General features: G+C 35.5%; 1 protein-coding gene across 2 annotated transcripts in view; it reads left to right on the top strand.

Annotated features, from left to right (window-relative positions):
* The window catches only part of CDK13 (cyclin dependent kinase 13), a 126,557-nt gene that overhangs the window by 25,757 nt on the left and 84,958 nt on the right, over positions 1–15,842 (top strand). For both annotated transcript variants that reach the window (XM_032244444.1, XM_032244443.1), the window contains exons 2-5: positions 845–1,504; positions 9,361–9,531; positions 11,228–11,367; positions 13,829–13,999. In XM_032244444.1, coding sequence (XP_032100335.1) covers positions 845–1,504; positions 9,361–9,531; positions 11,228–11,367; positions 13,829–13,999 — 1,142 coding nt within the window. The remainder of the gene's footprint in view (positions 1–844; positions 1,505–9,360; positions 9,532–11,227; positions 11,368–13,828; positions 14,000–15,842) is intronic.

Genomic DNA, 15,842 nt, shown 5'->3' with positions numbered 1-15,842 from the left:
TGTATGTGTGTGTTATGTGAGTAAAGTGATTATGCTCATGTGTGTTTTAGTTAATATGTGTGTGAATGTAAATTTTCTTTTCTTTTTTTGAGACAGTCTCACTCTGTTGCCCATGCTGGAGTGCACTGGCACGATCTTAGCTTACCGCAACCTCTGCCTCCCAGGTTCAAGTGATTCTCCTGCCTCAGCCTCCTGAGTAGCTGGGACTACAGGCGCGCACCACCATGCCTGGCTAATTTTTGTGTTTTTAGTAGAGATGAGGGTTTCACTGTGTTGGCCAGGCTGGTCTCGAACTTCGGACCTCGTGATCTGCTGCCTCAGCCTCCCAAAGTACTGGGATTACAGGCGTGAGCCACCGCGCCTCGCTGTAAATTTTCTTAAAACTATCTTTCTGAAACAAACTCTAAGATACCCTATTTATTGCCCAGTAGTAGGTCTTGTCTATTTCACTCTTGCCATGGACAGAGCACTGCTTACATCTGAACTTATGGATGAGGAAGGTAGTTTTGAGGTGTGGCAGCTGTGTCCTGGTAAAAGATATGTCAGACTATACTGATGTATCCTTATTGCCTACTTCTTTTTCCTGAGACAGCAGTGATGCCTTGTCACATTTTGCCTCCTAATTTTTACATTTGTAGACCACAGCAAGATCAGGGCAATCCATTTTGAAGAAAACTGTGACCACTTTAAAGAACTTTTTATTTTTCAAAACTTCTTCAAAAATGTAACTTTGAAATTAAATAAATTCCTATTTTATTTCATAAACTCAGGTTAGCACTGTCTTTGTAAATTCCAAACTGAACCTTTTTCCATTACTGACTAAATCTTAATTATTTCTCACCAGACGTTCTGGCAAATCCCGAAGCAGAAGCCCATATTCATCTAGGCATTCAAGATCTCGTAGCAGGCACAGGTTGTCTAGATCCAGAAGTCGTCATTCTAGTATTTCTCCTAGCACACTAACTCTGAAGAGTAGCCTGGCAGCTGAATTGAACAAGAATAAAAAAGCACGAGCAGCAGAGGCAGCAAGAGCCGCAGAAGCAGCGAAAGCTGCAGAAGCAACTAAGGCTGCTGAGGCCGCTGCCAAAGCTGCAAAAGCTTCAAACACTTCTACACCTACCAAGGGGAATACAGAAACTAATGCCAGTGCATCGCAAACAAACCATGTGAAGGATGTGAAGAAAATGAAAACTGAGCATGTACCTTCTCCCTCAAGTGGTGGAAACTTAAAAAATGACAAAGCAAAAACAAAGCCACCTCTTCAGGTAACAAAGGTGGAAAATAATTTGATTGTAGATAAAGCCACCAAGAAAGCAGCCATAGTTGGAAAGGAAAGTAAATCTGCTGCTACGAAGGAGGAACCAGTATCTCTTAAAGAGAAAACCAAACCACTTACACCAAGCATAGGAGCCAAGGAGAAGGAGCAACATGTAGCTTTAGTGACCTCTACATTACCACCATTACCTTTGCCTCCCATGCTGCCTGAAGATAAAGAAGCTGATAGGTAAGTGCAAAAATATTTGTCAATAACTGTTTTAAGAAAAATGTAAATCTGAAGTAAGAAATGATTTGGCCTCCTCAGTCCCCTCAAAACAACCTTAGTAAAAAAGACTACAAGTAACTGAATGAATTCCGTTTATTATATGCATCTTAAAATGAAGTACATTTGCATAAAGGTTGGCAAAATTAAAGTTTATGTTAAGAAATTCAGGGAAATATTGCCATTGCCTTGGGATCCAGTGAATATTTCAATATGAGTTTGGGTATTAGAAATGCCATTTTTCTCTTTGGTTTAGTTTTCCTTGATGGTGCAGTCAGAGACAGGACATTTTATGAGTGATCTGGCCCTGGTTAATATAAGTCTCATAAGCATTTGTCTCATTTATATCTGAGTTTCTTCAGTGGCCTTGTAAATTTATCACTGTCAGTGGCTTTATTGTCACTTTTTAGTGTAGCCTTTTCGTAACTTTTTTTTTTTTTAATTGTTCCCAAGCCAGTGTATTTCTTAATCTTAACTCTTTTAATTAAAAAAAAAATTTTTTTTAGCCTGTCTTGCACTTAGGGATTAATCACATTATATTATAGAAAACTCATAATGTGGCTGGGCACGGTGGCTCAAACCTGTAATCCCAGCACTTTGGGAGGCCGAGGTGGGTTGATTACCTGAGGTCAGGAGTTCAAGACCAGCCTGGCCAACATGGTGAAACCCCGTCTCTACTAAAAATACATAAAACCTACCTGAGCATGGTGGTGGGTGCCTGTAATCCCAGCTACTAGGGAGGCTGAGGCAGGAGGATCACTTGAACCTGTGAGGCGGAGGTTGCAGTTAGCTAAGATTGAGCCATTGCACTCTAGCCTGGGCTACAGAGTAAGAACTTGTCTCAAACAAAACAAAACAAAGCAAAACAAAAAAACCCCAAAGAAGCCCTCAAAACTCATAGTGTGATTATGCTTTCCTTTAACATGTTTAAACATTTCTATTATGAACATTGGGGGTATGGCATTTTTTAATTGAGAAACATTATATTCTTAAGAGGATGAAGGTAAGAGGGACTGTAAAGTAAATACAGCTAAGATTGTTTCTTTTGTATATCCTAGGGTAGAAGAATTAGACCATTGTGTGGTTTATCTGCCTATTACACCACTTAGCTGTTTTTATTTTTATGAAGAAGTTAGAGCTGCCACTCCTTCCCACTCCCCATTTAAAAGCAACTGTATGAGTAGTTTTCCTAGCTGACTTTAAAAAATACATATATTTTGAAAACAGATGGATAAAAATGCCATGTGCACAAGTGCTTACTTTGTCATTATGAAAATTTTAGAATTTAACACAAACAAAAGTAAAATCGTAATTCTTGAATTTCATGCCCATTGAGGTGCCTTTTTAAAAATAATCAAAATGTTGGGAGACCCCATCCAATTTAATCAGGTTTATTTGATTATACTGCTATAATTGTATTTGCAGGTTTGACAGTTTTCAAGGAACACTTAAGATTCATTACAGTAGTGATTTGTAATTGTGATGAGTTCTAGAATGGGCTCTCCAGCATGGAGGGGCTTGAGTGTGGAATTGATCACTTCATTAGCGAGAGAGTAACCAGTTACTGAGAATACATGTTTGATTGAGACTGGTGGTTCTCTACTTTATTCTTTATATATGCTTTTGGAGAAATTTTTACTAGGATATTTTCAGGAACTCTGTACGTACACATGAGTACTTAATGAGGATATTTTTTATGCATCTGTCTTTAATTGGTGGCACATTTAATTCTTGGTCATTACTTTTTTTTTTTTGATCCATCTGTTCTGTCTTCTGCTTTTTCCTCTGTTTTCTCTTCTTTCTTTGAATGTGTTTGTATGTTTAATGGATCCAGAAGTTTTTCTTGAGATTCATGAGCACTGCTACTACATGTGTATAGCCAAAGATTAATTCATCACCAATGGAATTTTCCTTATTTTGATGTTTGTAATTTAACTACCAAAATGTAAACATGTGAGGAAAAGACTTTATATTCTATTTTACTTTTTATAAAAGTTTTTAGGTGATTAAATAAAAATGTATTTTAAAAAGAAATGGTTACAAGTGATTGGTTTTAGAAATAAATGGATGTTGAAGGGAATGGATAGCACAGGAGACTTATTTTATATTTAATATTTATAATACTGTTAGAAGTGCAATACAGTTTGTTAGTGGGCTATAGTAGAAAGCTTAGTTTTAGTGCTAGTTGTACCTCTTACTACTCTCATGACTTAATCTTTCTGTGCCTCAGTCCATTCATCGGTGAAAATATTTACAGTTTAACCTTACAGATTAGTTATAAAGATGAAATGAGTTGATGGACTCAGTTTTGCAAGCTGTAAAGTGTTATGCACTTAGTTATTGTAATTAGTCATCGTATAAATCAGCGCTGCAGGAAATATTAAAAATATTTAAAACTGCTTTAGATTACTGAAAAAAGTAAAAATTACAAAATATGATTTACATTGTGTAATATATAAACCATTATATGTGTAACATGTAGATCTGTTGCTTAAGGAATAGACCTAGTGCTTCATTTGAAAAGGATTGGTTTTTGTAAAAGAGGAAATATTGGTTTTCCATCCCCGTTTATAATGGAGGGGGACCACCCCCAGGCCGTTTTTTTTCCATGTATCTGAAAGTAATAGTCATGATAATTTTATGTTTACAAGTTTCTTTTTAGTAACCATTGTATCCTTTTTATTTTTTGCTGAACAGCTATTAGTTGAAAGTGGTTTATAAACTATTTCTGTTGAGGTAAAGAAACAATCTTTTCTGTTATAACATGGTTTAGGAAACCTGAATATGGGAGGTATCTTTATTTACTTGTTATTCACCGTAAATTTAAAGATAATTTTAAAGAAGAATGAGTAACGGTCTGCATAATCTCATTGCATATCTTAAGGAAAACTTTTGATCTTTGCTTTCTTTGAACATGCCTGTGTCTATATTCCTGGTTAACTGTCACTCTTGTATCCACACATACATTAGCAAAAGGGCGTGTGTGTGTTTTGGGTGGCCTCTTGATTTTGCAAATCTATACTCAACTTGTTTTTGCTGTTTTATTATATATCCAAGTAAAATCTCCCCTTCCCTCATACTTTTTTTGTTTTGGAAGTATTCAAGCACTTAGAAAAATTGAAGAATAATAAAATTAGCATCTGTATAACTACTGGATGGTAATTATCTAGTTGGGTAATCTAATTACCCATCTAGATTCAGCAAATATTAACATTTTGTTTTATATCCTCCGTCTCAACGGGTGTGATGGCTCACAGTTGTAATTAATCAGCACTTTGGGAGGCCAAGGTAGGCAGATGGCTTGTACTCAGGAGTTGGAGACAAGCCTTGGCATGTGGCAGTACCCCATGTCTTCAAAAAATACACAAATTAGCTGGATGTGGTGGTGCACACCTGTAGTCCCAGCTACTTGGGGAGGCTAAGGTGATAGCATCACCAGAGCCCGAGAGGTCAGGGCTGCGGTGAGCTGTGATTGCATCACTGCACTCCAGCCTGGGTGACAGAGCGAGACCCTGTCTCAAAAAAAAAAAAAAAAGAAAAAAAGAGATTACACACACATACTCACGCACATTCCATCTCTAGTTAAGAGAACTAATGAGGGTGTGTGTGTATGTATACACTTTCTTTCCCCCCTGAGATGAAGTCTTGCTCTGTTGCCCAGGCTGGAGTGCAGTGACAGGAACTCAGCTCACTGCAGCCTCTGCCTCCCCAGTTCAAGCAGTTCTCCGGCTGCAGCCTCCTCCCCAGTTGAAGCAGTTCTCCTGCCTCAGCCTCCAAAATAGCTGGGATTACAGGTGCGCACCACCACGCCTGGCTGATTTTTGTAGTTTTAGTAGAGACAGGGCTTCACCATGTTTGCCAGGCTTCTTTTGAACTCCTGACTTTGTGATCTGCCTGCCTCGGCCTCCCAGGCAGTGAGATTACTGGTGTGCTGGGATTGTGGGTGTGAGCCACCACGCCTGGCTGGGTATACATTTCTTTTTGCTATACCTTAAATACTTCAGTCATCTCCCAGGAATAAGGTCAGCCTCCTGCTTGATCACAGTATCATTGTGATAACAAGGAAATTAATAGTAGTTAATAATCTAATGGAAATGAACAATAATATCAACCACTATATGTAATCAATAATCAGTACTCCCCACCCTAGCCCCATGACTTTTTGAAGAGTCTAGGCCAGTAATCTTATAGAATGTCCCACCTTTGGATTTATCTGATTGTTTCTTTTTGGTATCATTTAACTTCTCCAACCCCTTTAATTCCCATAGTCTGGAAATTACTTGTGCTTTGTTTAGATCAAGAATAAACAGTTTTTTAGCCAGAATAGATAAGAGATAATTTTATGTAGTTTATGCTGTTATTACAGGGGAAACAAAATACCAGACTGTTTTACTCTACTAGTAGTGATGTGATCATTTGGTTAAGGTGATGACCAACCTTAAGGTCTCTACATGTATGAGGGAGCATACCTGGAGTTTGCTTTGCAGGTAGAAGTGAGCTGTAGGTTAATACTTCTGACAATGATTGAATATCCTTTTTCCCAACAACCTATCACCAAATGGTTTAGCAGCCATTAATGATATTTGTCTAATTCAGTTACTATAGTAGGGGCTGCAAATGGTGACTTTTTTTTTCCTATTGCTGCTGCCCAAATTAAACATGGTGATTTTCTAATCCTGCCATTCATTTTAACATTAGCTGGCCCTCTTTTGTAAATACATGTGTTACATCCCATTTAATCATTCTACTCTTATGGATTTTTATTTTCTGTGTTACTGATAGTAATAGCCACTATTCTTTTTGACCCTCACATTGTCTGAAATTTAGCCAGTGCAAGCTCCTGTAAGCCGACTCCTTTATTATTTTGACATGACCTCATTTGTTTTTTAGTGTTTCCTTGCTTTCTAGTCAAAGGTATATCTTAGGCTCACTTTGAATTTTGCTTCATTCCCAAAATTGGAGTCTATTTTCCCACGAAATCATAAGATAGATGGTAATCTATATGTTTTCACAGAATGTAATTGTTTTCTTTACTTTTTTTAAAAATTAAGATCATAGCATGGATAACGTTTCTTGACTTGCTTTTTCATTTAATGTGTTGGAGATCTTTCCATGTTGGTATAGATGGGCCCAGTGTAATTACAGGAATGGATATATCATGTTCTTCTACTGTTGATTAATGGATACTTAGGTGTATAATTATTTGCTATTAAACTCTAGTATATTAATATTTTATGTATATTTTAGTAATTTTTATAGGATAGTTACATGTTCAGGTATGCACATTAAAAATATGATAGAAACTGCCAAATTAATGTGTTAATAAGGCTATATTCTAATTTATGCACCCAGATATATGAAATTGCTTTAACAGTTTTGGATAGTGTCAATTTTGACAGTCTTTAAAATATGTAATTATTTAATTTTGTATTTTTTTGATAATGAGGTATGGTATTTTCTTGAATGTTTATTGGTTATTTATTATTTTTCTGGTGAAATGCTTTCTCGCATTCTGTGCTGGCTTTTCCTTAAAGTTGCTTTCCTTTTTCTAATTGATTTTTAATTGTTATTTTAGGGATGTTGACCTTTGCCTCTCAGAGTTTATTGCTTATCTTTGTCATTTATTTTGCTTTTGGTCATATGAATGTTTTCCATTTTTATCTAGTCAAGTCTGTTCTCTTTCCTTTAAGATATCTAGGTTTATAAAATTTAAAAAGGTTAAGTCAGATCTCAGAGAAATTTGGTTTTGTTTATTGTGTAAAGAAGTGTTCTGATTCTTTACTCCCCCCCAACCCAGTGTTATTACCAGTATCGTTTATTGAATAATTCATCTCGCTAATTTGAAATTACATATATAAAAATTCTTACAGTTATGTGTTTCTCTACTTTCTTTTAACATGTTTTATTTCTTTCTCAGTATCTTACTGTTGTAATGTCTTTAGATACATGGTGTATTGGCTCCCAAACTCAAATTTCTGTTTTAGGGGCAGAGAGTAATATAAAAGTGAAGGGGATGCTGTAAATTAGTGACGAGTAAACCACTCTGCTGTTGAACCTCAACACCATGTTGCTGTATAAGAATTGAAGCCCCCATCCTGGTCAACGTGGTGAAACCCCGTCTCTACTAAAAATACAAAAAATTAGCTGGACATGGTGGCGCGTGCCTGTAATCCCAGCCACTCAGTAGGCTGAGGCAGAGAATTGCCTGAACCCAGGAGGCGGAGGTTGCGGTGAGCCGAGATCACGCCAGTGCACTCCAGCCTGGGTAACAAGAGCGAAACTCCGTGTCAAAAAAAAAAAAAAAAGAATTGAAGCCCAGTGTGTTAGAGCTTTTATTTATTTATTAAAAAAAAAAGGAAGCCTAGAACCTGAATATTATATAAATCTTTGGATTTAAAATTACTCACAATTCATAGTTCTTTATAAAACATTGAATAGAGTGAGTAATATATATCCTTTGACTTCAATTAGACTTTGGCTTTTAGTTCTATATCTCTGTATAGGTTGATAGGGCAAGTCCCACTTAATTTTGCTTTTTCAGAAATTTCTTGGCAGTTCTTTTGCCTTTATTCTTAGACAAATTTTCTACCAGCTTGTCAAGTTGTAGTTAAAAAAAAAAACCTCTTGGATATTTTTTTGAACTCTTAAATGTAATAGAGTCAAAATTTGGTGACAGCTTTATAATATTAGAGTTTCCCCTATTAAAACATGGTTTCTTTTCATTCGTTCAGATCTAATTTTATGTTCTTTAGTCAGATATTTTATTTTTTTTCTATTGCTCATGTATATTTCTTTTTAAGGCATTTTATTGTTTTTGTTGCTGTGGTGTACAGAAACGTTTTTAAAAATCACATTTTCTATTTGATTATTGCAAATATTCAATAAAAGTGTAAAGTTTTAAATTATGTAACATTCTTGGAAAGTAATATTTGATAGTTAATATACTGACATTTAATATAGGTAGCCTTTTCAATTTTACATTGTAAGTGAAATTAAGACTTCAGTTTTTGCTCACAAAAATCTTGATTTGAATCTTCAGACAAATAGGAACTTTTGACTAAAGACTAATTACAAGTTAGAGACTATAGTTTTCTAAGTAAGTTATTCTGAATAGGCCTATTTTCAGATGGCATTCAGGTGATACTTTTTCTAAAAAAAAGTATTTCAGTATTTCAGACCTGATTTAGCTACCCATTAGCTACTACAATACTGTAGGAACCTGTTTGTATAATGCTTTATCCTATTGCCTACCTGTCTTCCAGACTGTAAGCTCTTTTTTGAAAGAAACTGTAGCTTAAAAAACAAAACAAAACAAAAAAATGCTTTGCAAAACTGAGTTTTAATGCAAAGCATGTTTAGTTGATTTTTAATTTTAATGTGCACTTTTATAGTTAATCCTATATCATTTTAAAAAATAAACTTTATTTTTATAACAATCTTACCTTTGTAGAAAAATTATGAAGATACCAGAGAGACCCTGAATACCCTGTACCTGGTTTTCTTACCATTAATGTCTTACATCAGTATGGTACACGGGGTAATGGTGAATCAATATTGATACAAAGTTATCATTAAAGTTCCTACTTTAGACAGATTTCCTTAGTTTTTACCTAATTGTGTATCATTTGTACCCCAAATTTTGCATTTTACAGTTGAATATAGTGTATTACTTTACCTGGAAAGAAAATCGGACAATAGTCTTATAATGTGAAATATTGTTGAATTATTCATGATTGTTGCTACTTAAATGTAAGACATGTGCACATTTTTATTACTCAACAAAATTTTTGTTTTATTTGTTTGACTTCTTTCATTTTTAGCTTACGAGGAAACATTTCAGTAAAAGCAGTTAAAAAAGAAGTGGAAAAGAAACTCCGATGTCTGCTGGCTGATTTACCGCTGCCTCCTGAGCTACCTGGAGGAGATGATCTCTCAAAGAGTCCAGAGGAAAAGAAAACAGCAACACAGTTACATAGTAAAAGGAGGCCTAAGTATGTGCTTGCTTTCTACCTGCTCTTAAATTGACCAGCAGTGATTCTGGGTCATCAGAAATTCATAAAACACTAAATTAAGGTTTAAAATTAAAAATGTACTTATTATTTCAACTTAAATATATGAATTCTATTAGAGTTTTGAAAAAAATCATAATTGCTTGCATTCTTATTCACAATGACTAATAAAACCAAATTTAATTTTCTCATGATTTGTAATGTATTAATTTCCTTGGGTATTGTATCTGTTAAAGATACTTTATTAAGAGATTGAAATAACACAGAAACACTGAAATTGGGCAGAGTAGAAGTCAGCATTTAGTGAGCCCAAATAAAATTAGTAATGGGCAAGCTGCTATTTCCTTTGTTTTTACCTCTGTATTCTCTCATAAACAATTGTATTCTTCATTTTGCAAGAGATGGGAGTAGAAGAAGATTTGAAATCTGTATCCTAAATTAGCTTTAAGTAACTGCCTAGAGAGAACTCTTTTCTTTAAAACCTGTTAATCAGTTAAAGGCAGGGAGCATTGGTGCCTTTTTAAAAAAAAAAAAAAAAAAACTTCTTAACCAAGGGACAGAGAAGGCTTTAAATCAGATATGATTTTAGAATTGCAGTTCAGGTAGTGCCTAGTGTATGAGTTTGAGATCATTTTCTAAATGGAATAGAAAGCTAGAAAAGTGGCTTGGCACAGTGGCTTATGCCTGTAATCCTAGCACTTTGGGAGGCTGAGGTGGGAGGATCACTTTAGTCCAGGAGTTTGATACCAGCCTGAGCAACATAGGGAGACCCCATCTCTACAAATAATTAAAAAAAAAAAAAATTGGCTGGGTGTGGTGGTGCACGCCTGTGGTCCCAGCTACTCAGGAGGCTAAAGCAGGAGGATCACCTGAGCCGAAGAGGCTATAGTGAGCTGTGATTGTGTGCCACTGTATTTTAGCCTGGGCAACAAAGCAAGATCCTGTTTCCAAAGAAAATTTAAAAGCTAGAAAATAGTCTCTTCTTGAACATTGCAGTTTATTCCTTTACTTGAATTTCGGTGATTTACTAGAATACTAAAATGCTACAAAATTATGTATCTTTTTGAAGAATGTAAGATTTTTGGATTTTTGTCCTACCTGTCTGTCTGTATCTGCTTAAATGTGGATTCCTGAGAGTTGGTTATATTAATACCTTTTGTACTCTCTTAGACTGAAAAATCTTTTTTTGATGTTTTTCAGATGATTTTATCCAGCCATAAGCCTAAATTTGTCAATAAGTTTTATAGTTAGATTTTTGTTAACATTCATTATCAAACGCTTGTTTTTTAAAAGTACATATTGTTAATGGATGAAAAATAAAACTTTCTGGAGATTGGTTAGAGAATTTTGACTCTACTAGTGTTGGTTTCATCTACTCATTGAGAAATTACATTTTATTTCTGAAAGCCCTTCCTATGAGCTCTACTACTTTTTTTTTTTTTCTGAGTTTAAATACTTATCTACAGAGGAAGAGTCAGTATGTAGAAATGATACCTCAGTTTTTATAACTTAACAATACCAAATCGTTGTTACTTGTTTTGGATAAATGATCATAAATACTGCAACAATAGGGAAAAATAAAGAGTATACAATTGGGTGGCAGGTAGATACTGAGTTATTGAACAGTTGATTCAATTTGCTTGATTGTATATAAAAACTTTAGAACTATATTTGATAGAATATGTGGGCCTCGCTATGGTGAAATCAAAGAAAAAGATATTGACTGGGGAAAACGCTGCGTGGATAAATTTGATATCATCGGAATTATTGGAGAAGGTACTTACGGACAAGTTTACAAAGCCAGGGATAAAGACACTGGTAAGAATGCCAAGCTTTGGGGATATTTGGGCCTATGGAATGTGCTTAGTTTCTGTTTCTCTTCTAATGTTTAGCTTTGGAAATTTTCCAAAAAGTTTAATTCAAATTTATTGTGTGTTTGTTTGATCTTTTTAATTTTATTCTGTATATGCACTTAAAACGTAAGATATGAGTACATGTAAGTGGGTCTGTATATGTTCATATTTTAAAAAGTGTACCTTTAGTATTTGTGACATACTATACGGTAGGATTTAGTTTTTTTTTTTCTTCTTTTATGGTGAATAATTCTTATACTGTTATTAATCAGAGGGAAAAGTATCTTGACCTGAATTAGTAGTAAATTTTTTTGTCATAAGCTCAACACTTTCATTTTAGCTTTCAGTTTTTTTCATGCAGAAACTATCATTGGAGACCAGTTTTAGCAGCTTAATCTTTCAGAACGTAATCAGGAACTCAGAAAGTTTTAAAAGGCCTCATAGGAGAGCAAAAAGTAGCTGTTTTAGAAGCTATGTATTTTTCCTAATAATGCACAGAGCTAGTAATTTATCTTTCTTTACTCATAATTCCTTATTGAAATAAACCAATAGGCTGGGTGTCGTTACTCATGCCTATAATCCCAGCACTTTGGGAGGCTGAGGCAGGCAGATCACCTGAGACCAGGAGTTCAAGACCAGCCTGGTCAACATGACAACACCCCGTCTATACTAAAACCACAGAAATTAGCTGGGTGTAGTGGCATACGCCTGTAAACCCAGCTACTCAAGAGGTTAAGATAGGAGAATTGCTTGAAACCAGAGGCTGGAGGTTGCAGTGACCTGAGATAGTGCCACTGCACTTGAGCCTGAGTGACAGATCGAGACTCCATCTCAGTAAATAAATAAAATAAAATAAAATAAAATAAAATAAAAACACAAAAATTAGCTGGGCATGGTGGCGGCACTGGTAATCCACTACGTGGGAGGCTGAGGCAGGAGAATTGCTTGAACCCTGGAGGCAGAGGTTACAGTGGGCTGAGATTGTGCCACTGCACTCCAGCCTGGGCAACAGAATGAGACTCCTCCCAAAAAAAAAAAAAAAAAGAAATAAGCCAATAGATTAAAGTAGCACAGCTATTTGAGGCCATATAGTATATGTGAGATGCCCTTATGGTTAGAAACTACTGAGGGCAATTACTGCATAGAGTAATAATTGGTGTTTATAATGATGTGTTATCAAAAAGATTACAACTTTTAAAACTGTTTAAACAAGGACTCATATACAATATAGGAGGAATTTTATAAAAAATGAATAAGTTGTAATGATTAAAAGAATAAACTTTGTTCTTTTAGAAAATTTGTAAGAACATGTTTTTTCTCCAAAGAAGTGGAATGAACAAAACTTTATTATAGTGAGCTTTTTATTATTCACTATAATAAAGTTTGTGTACGTGTGTATATTTACTTTTTGTATCATTTCTGACACAAAGCTGACTCATACCTAAATTATGTAGCAATTTAGTATAGTGGTGAAGAACACATATTTTTGAGACAAGTAACTGGATTTTGAATTCCAGTTTTACTACTAGGTAACTGGCTAGGTTTGAGTAAGTAGTATGTCTGAGCATAATTTTTAACAGATAGTTTTTTTCCAAAATCCTTTGTTCAGAGAAATTTTATGCATACATAAGCATATTGGCCGTTTACCGTTTGCTTCATTTGCTTAAAAAGAATAAAAATGACAGTGTGATTTACCCACTCTTCAGCATCTTTTTTTTCGAGATGGAGTCTTGCACTGTCGTCTGGGCTGGAGTGCAGTGGTGCGATCTTGGCTCACTGCAACCTCCACCTCCCGGGTTCAAGCAAGTCTCCTGCCTCAGCCTCCCGAGTAGCTGGGATTGCAGGCGCCCCCCACAATGCCTAGCTGATTTCTTGTATTTTTAGTAGAGACGGGGTTTCACTATTTTGACCAGGCTGGTCTTGAACTCCTGACCTTGTGATCCGCCCACCTGGGCCTCCCAAAGTGCTGGGAACAGGCGTGAGCCACCATACCTGGCCTAGCATCTTTCTTTTTTCTATCTGTCTGTCTGTCTATCTATCTATCTATCTATCTATCTATCTATCTATATCTATCTATCTATATCTAATCTAGCTTTCTTTTCTTTCCTGAGTGAATATAAAAGCATCTTACTTTTTTCACTAAATATATAAATGGGAAGCATAATGTAAATGTATTTGACCTACCTCATTCTTTCTAGCAGTTGTATAGTATTCCCTGATTTATATAAATATTCCTTCATCTATTTAATGACAGACTTAATTTTTTGAACTATAAATATTATGATTTGCTGTATTGCAAACATTTTTTTGTGTTGTATTTTTGAGAATTAGGAACAGAATTGGATTAAAATACATTTAAAGTTAAGAAAAATGTCATCTGTTTGCATGTCAGCTGGTAACCTGATTTTATTTAATTTCCTTAATAGGAGAAATGGTAGCCTTAAAAAAAGTACGTCTGGATAATGAAAAGGAAGGCTTTCCAATTACAGCAATTCGAGAAATTAAAATTCTCCGGCAGCTTACCCATCAGAGTATTATCAATATGAAGGAAATAGTGACTGATAAAGAAGATGCTTTGGATTTTAAGAAGGACAAAGGTGTGTGTGCATATTTACTATTTTGTGTTCATGATTGATGTTGCTAATTTGCAAATATTTTTTATAGATGTGACTATTTGAGTAATTAGATGCTGTTGTTCTAATGTGAAACTCTGTATTTTTGAGTTTGGTAGAGTTGAAGAATTTACTTACTTTAGTGGTTTTTGAGTAAGCTTCTTAAAGAGTATTTGCCAATATTACACAAAGTATTCACTAGTAGTATGTGTCTTTTTGGGCATCTGTGTATAGTTTTTAGTATTCATTTTTTAGTAGTTGAAAAACTAGTTTATAGAATTTTATTTTTACCTTACATTTCTATGTTACAAATGCCTTAATATACAAGGAAACATCATGGTAGCCATATATATTATTTCTGAAAGTGTGGAGGCAAAAATCTGTACTTGAAATTTCCTTTAATAATCTATGGTGGGTATGTATATCTGTATAATTATTTAGCAGAGAAGCTGACAAAAATTTAGTCTGCTTATTATAGTTATTACATGGTTATTATAGGGGACATGATGGGTGAAAGCAATGCTCTACTGCTGATATGTTTTACATCTTTATAGTAAGATTTTAGAACCAAAGTTTACAACTTTATATTCTGAGGTTTGCAAACAGCAAAAAATTTTTTTCAAACTAAATCTAATATAAAATAGACACAGCGTCTCACATCAATAAGCCAAACACTTGGGAGTCCAGGATGTGAGGATCACTTGAATCCAGGAGTTCAAGACCAGCCTGGGAAACATAATGAGAACCCATCTCTACAAAAAAATCAGAAAATTAGCCCTGCATGGTGGTACATGCCTGTTGTTCCATTTACTCAGGAGGCTGAGGCAGGAGGATCACTTGAGTACAGGAGATGGAGACTTCAGTGAGCCATGATTACGCCACTGCACTCCAACCTGAGTGACAGAGCAAGACTGTATCTCTAAAAATGAAAAGAAAAAGATACAAGTAGATATGTTCTGATTAAACATGGTACTTAGCCTCCTGTCCTCCTCCCCAGCCACACACACACAGACACATACAGACACACACACACAATCTCTCTCTCTCTCTCTCTCTCTCTCTCTCTCTCTCTCTCTCCCCCTCTCTCTCTCCCTCTCCCTCTCCCTCTCCCCCCTCCTCCTTCCCTCCCCCCCCAGTCTCACTCTCTTATTCTTCCAGGGGACACAATTCAAAATGATTGATATGCCACATTGTAGTTTTTTTGCATAAAGGAACTGTTTGAAAGTATTCTGTATACAATATGGAGTTCAGAATCATCTTTTTAATTGATGTCACTTCTGTTACTTTTTTCCCTAGTAAAGCTTGGATTTCTCAGCTTGACTTTTAACCTGATTTGTCTTTTTAACTTTAGTTTTCATTACTACTTATTGTGTAGTAGAAGGGGTAATGGTGTAACTTGAGTTAGAATGTCTGGACCTTGAGATTTATTGTATTAGTGAGTATGGCCTTATTAGCTAGGCTTTTAGCCCTTTTGAGTCTGTTATCCCTTCATCCTTAAATAAGAAACATTATCTCTCTTAGTAAGAATTAAGACTTTTAAACATGAAAGTGTTGTGCAAATGCTGTTTGTTTTGCATTAACCTCATGCTCTAGCCAAATTAGTATATTTGCTTTTCCTCCAGCATCCTGGGGACGTCCTGCTGCTTTTATCTGTGAGATCACCTGCCTGCGTACTTCTCCAGTCCCTTCTATGCCATTTTGATTGCCCGCCAAGCTTCACAGACACACACACACACACACACACACACACACACACACACACACACACACACACACACACACTCTCTCTCTCTCTCTCTCTCTCTCTCTCTCTCTCTCTCTCTCTCTC

Source organism: Sapajus apella, unplaced genomic scaffold (genome assembly GCF_009761245.1).
Source record: "Sapajus apella isolate SASKATOON/1434 unplaced genomic scaffold, GSC_monkey_1.0 scaffold54, whole genome shotgun sequence".
Lineage (NCBI taxonomy): Eukaryota > Metazoa > Chordata > Mammalia > Primates > Cebidae > Sapajus > Sapajus apella.
Note: the sequence above shows the minus strand (reverse complement) of the source record. Positions and strands in the feature narration are given on the sequence as shown.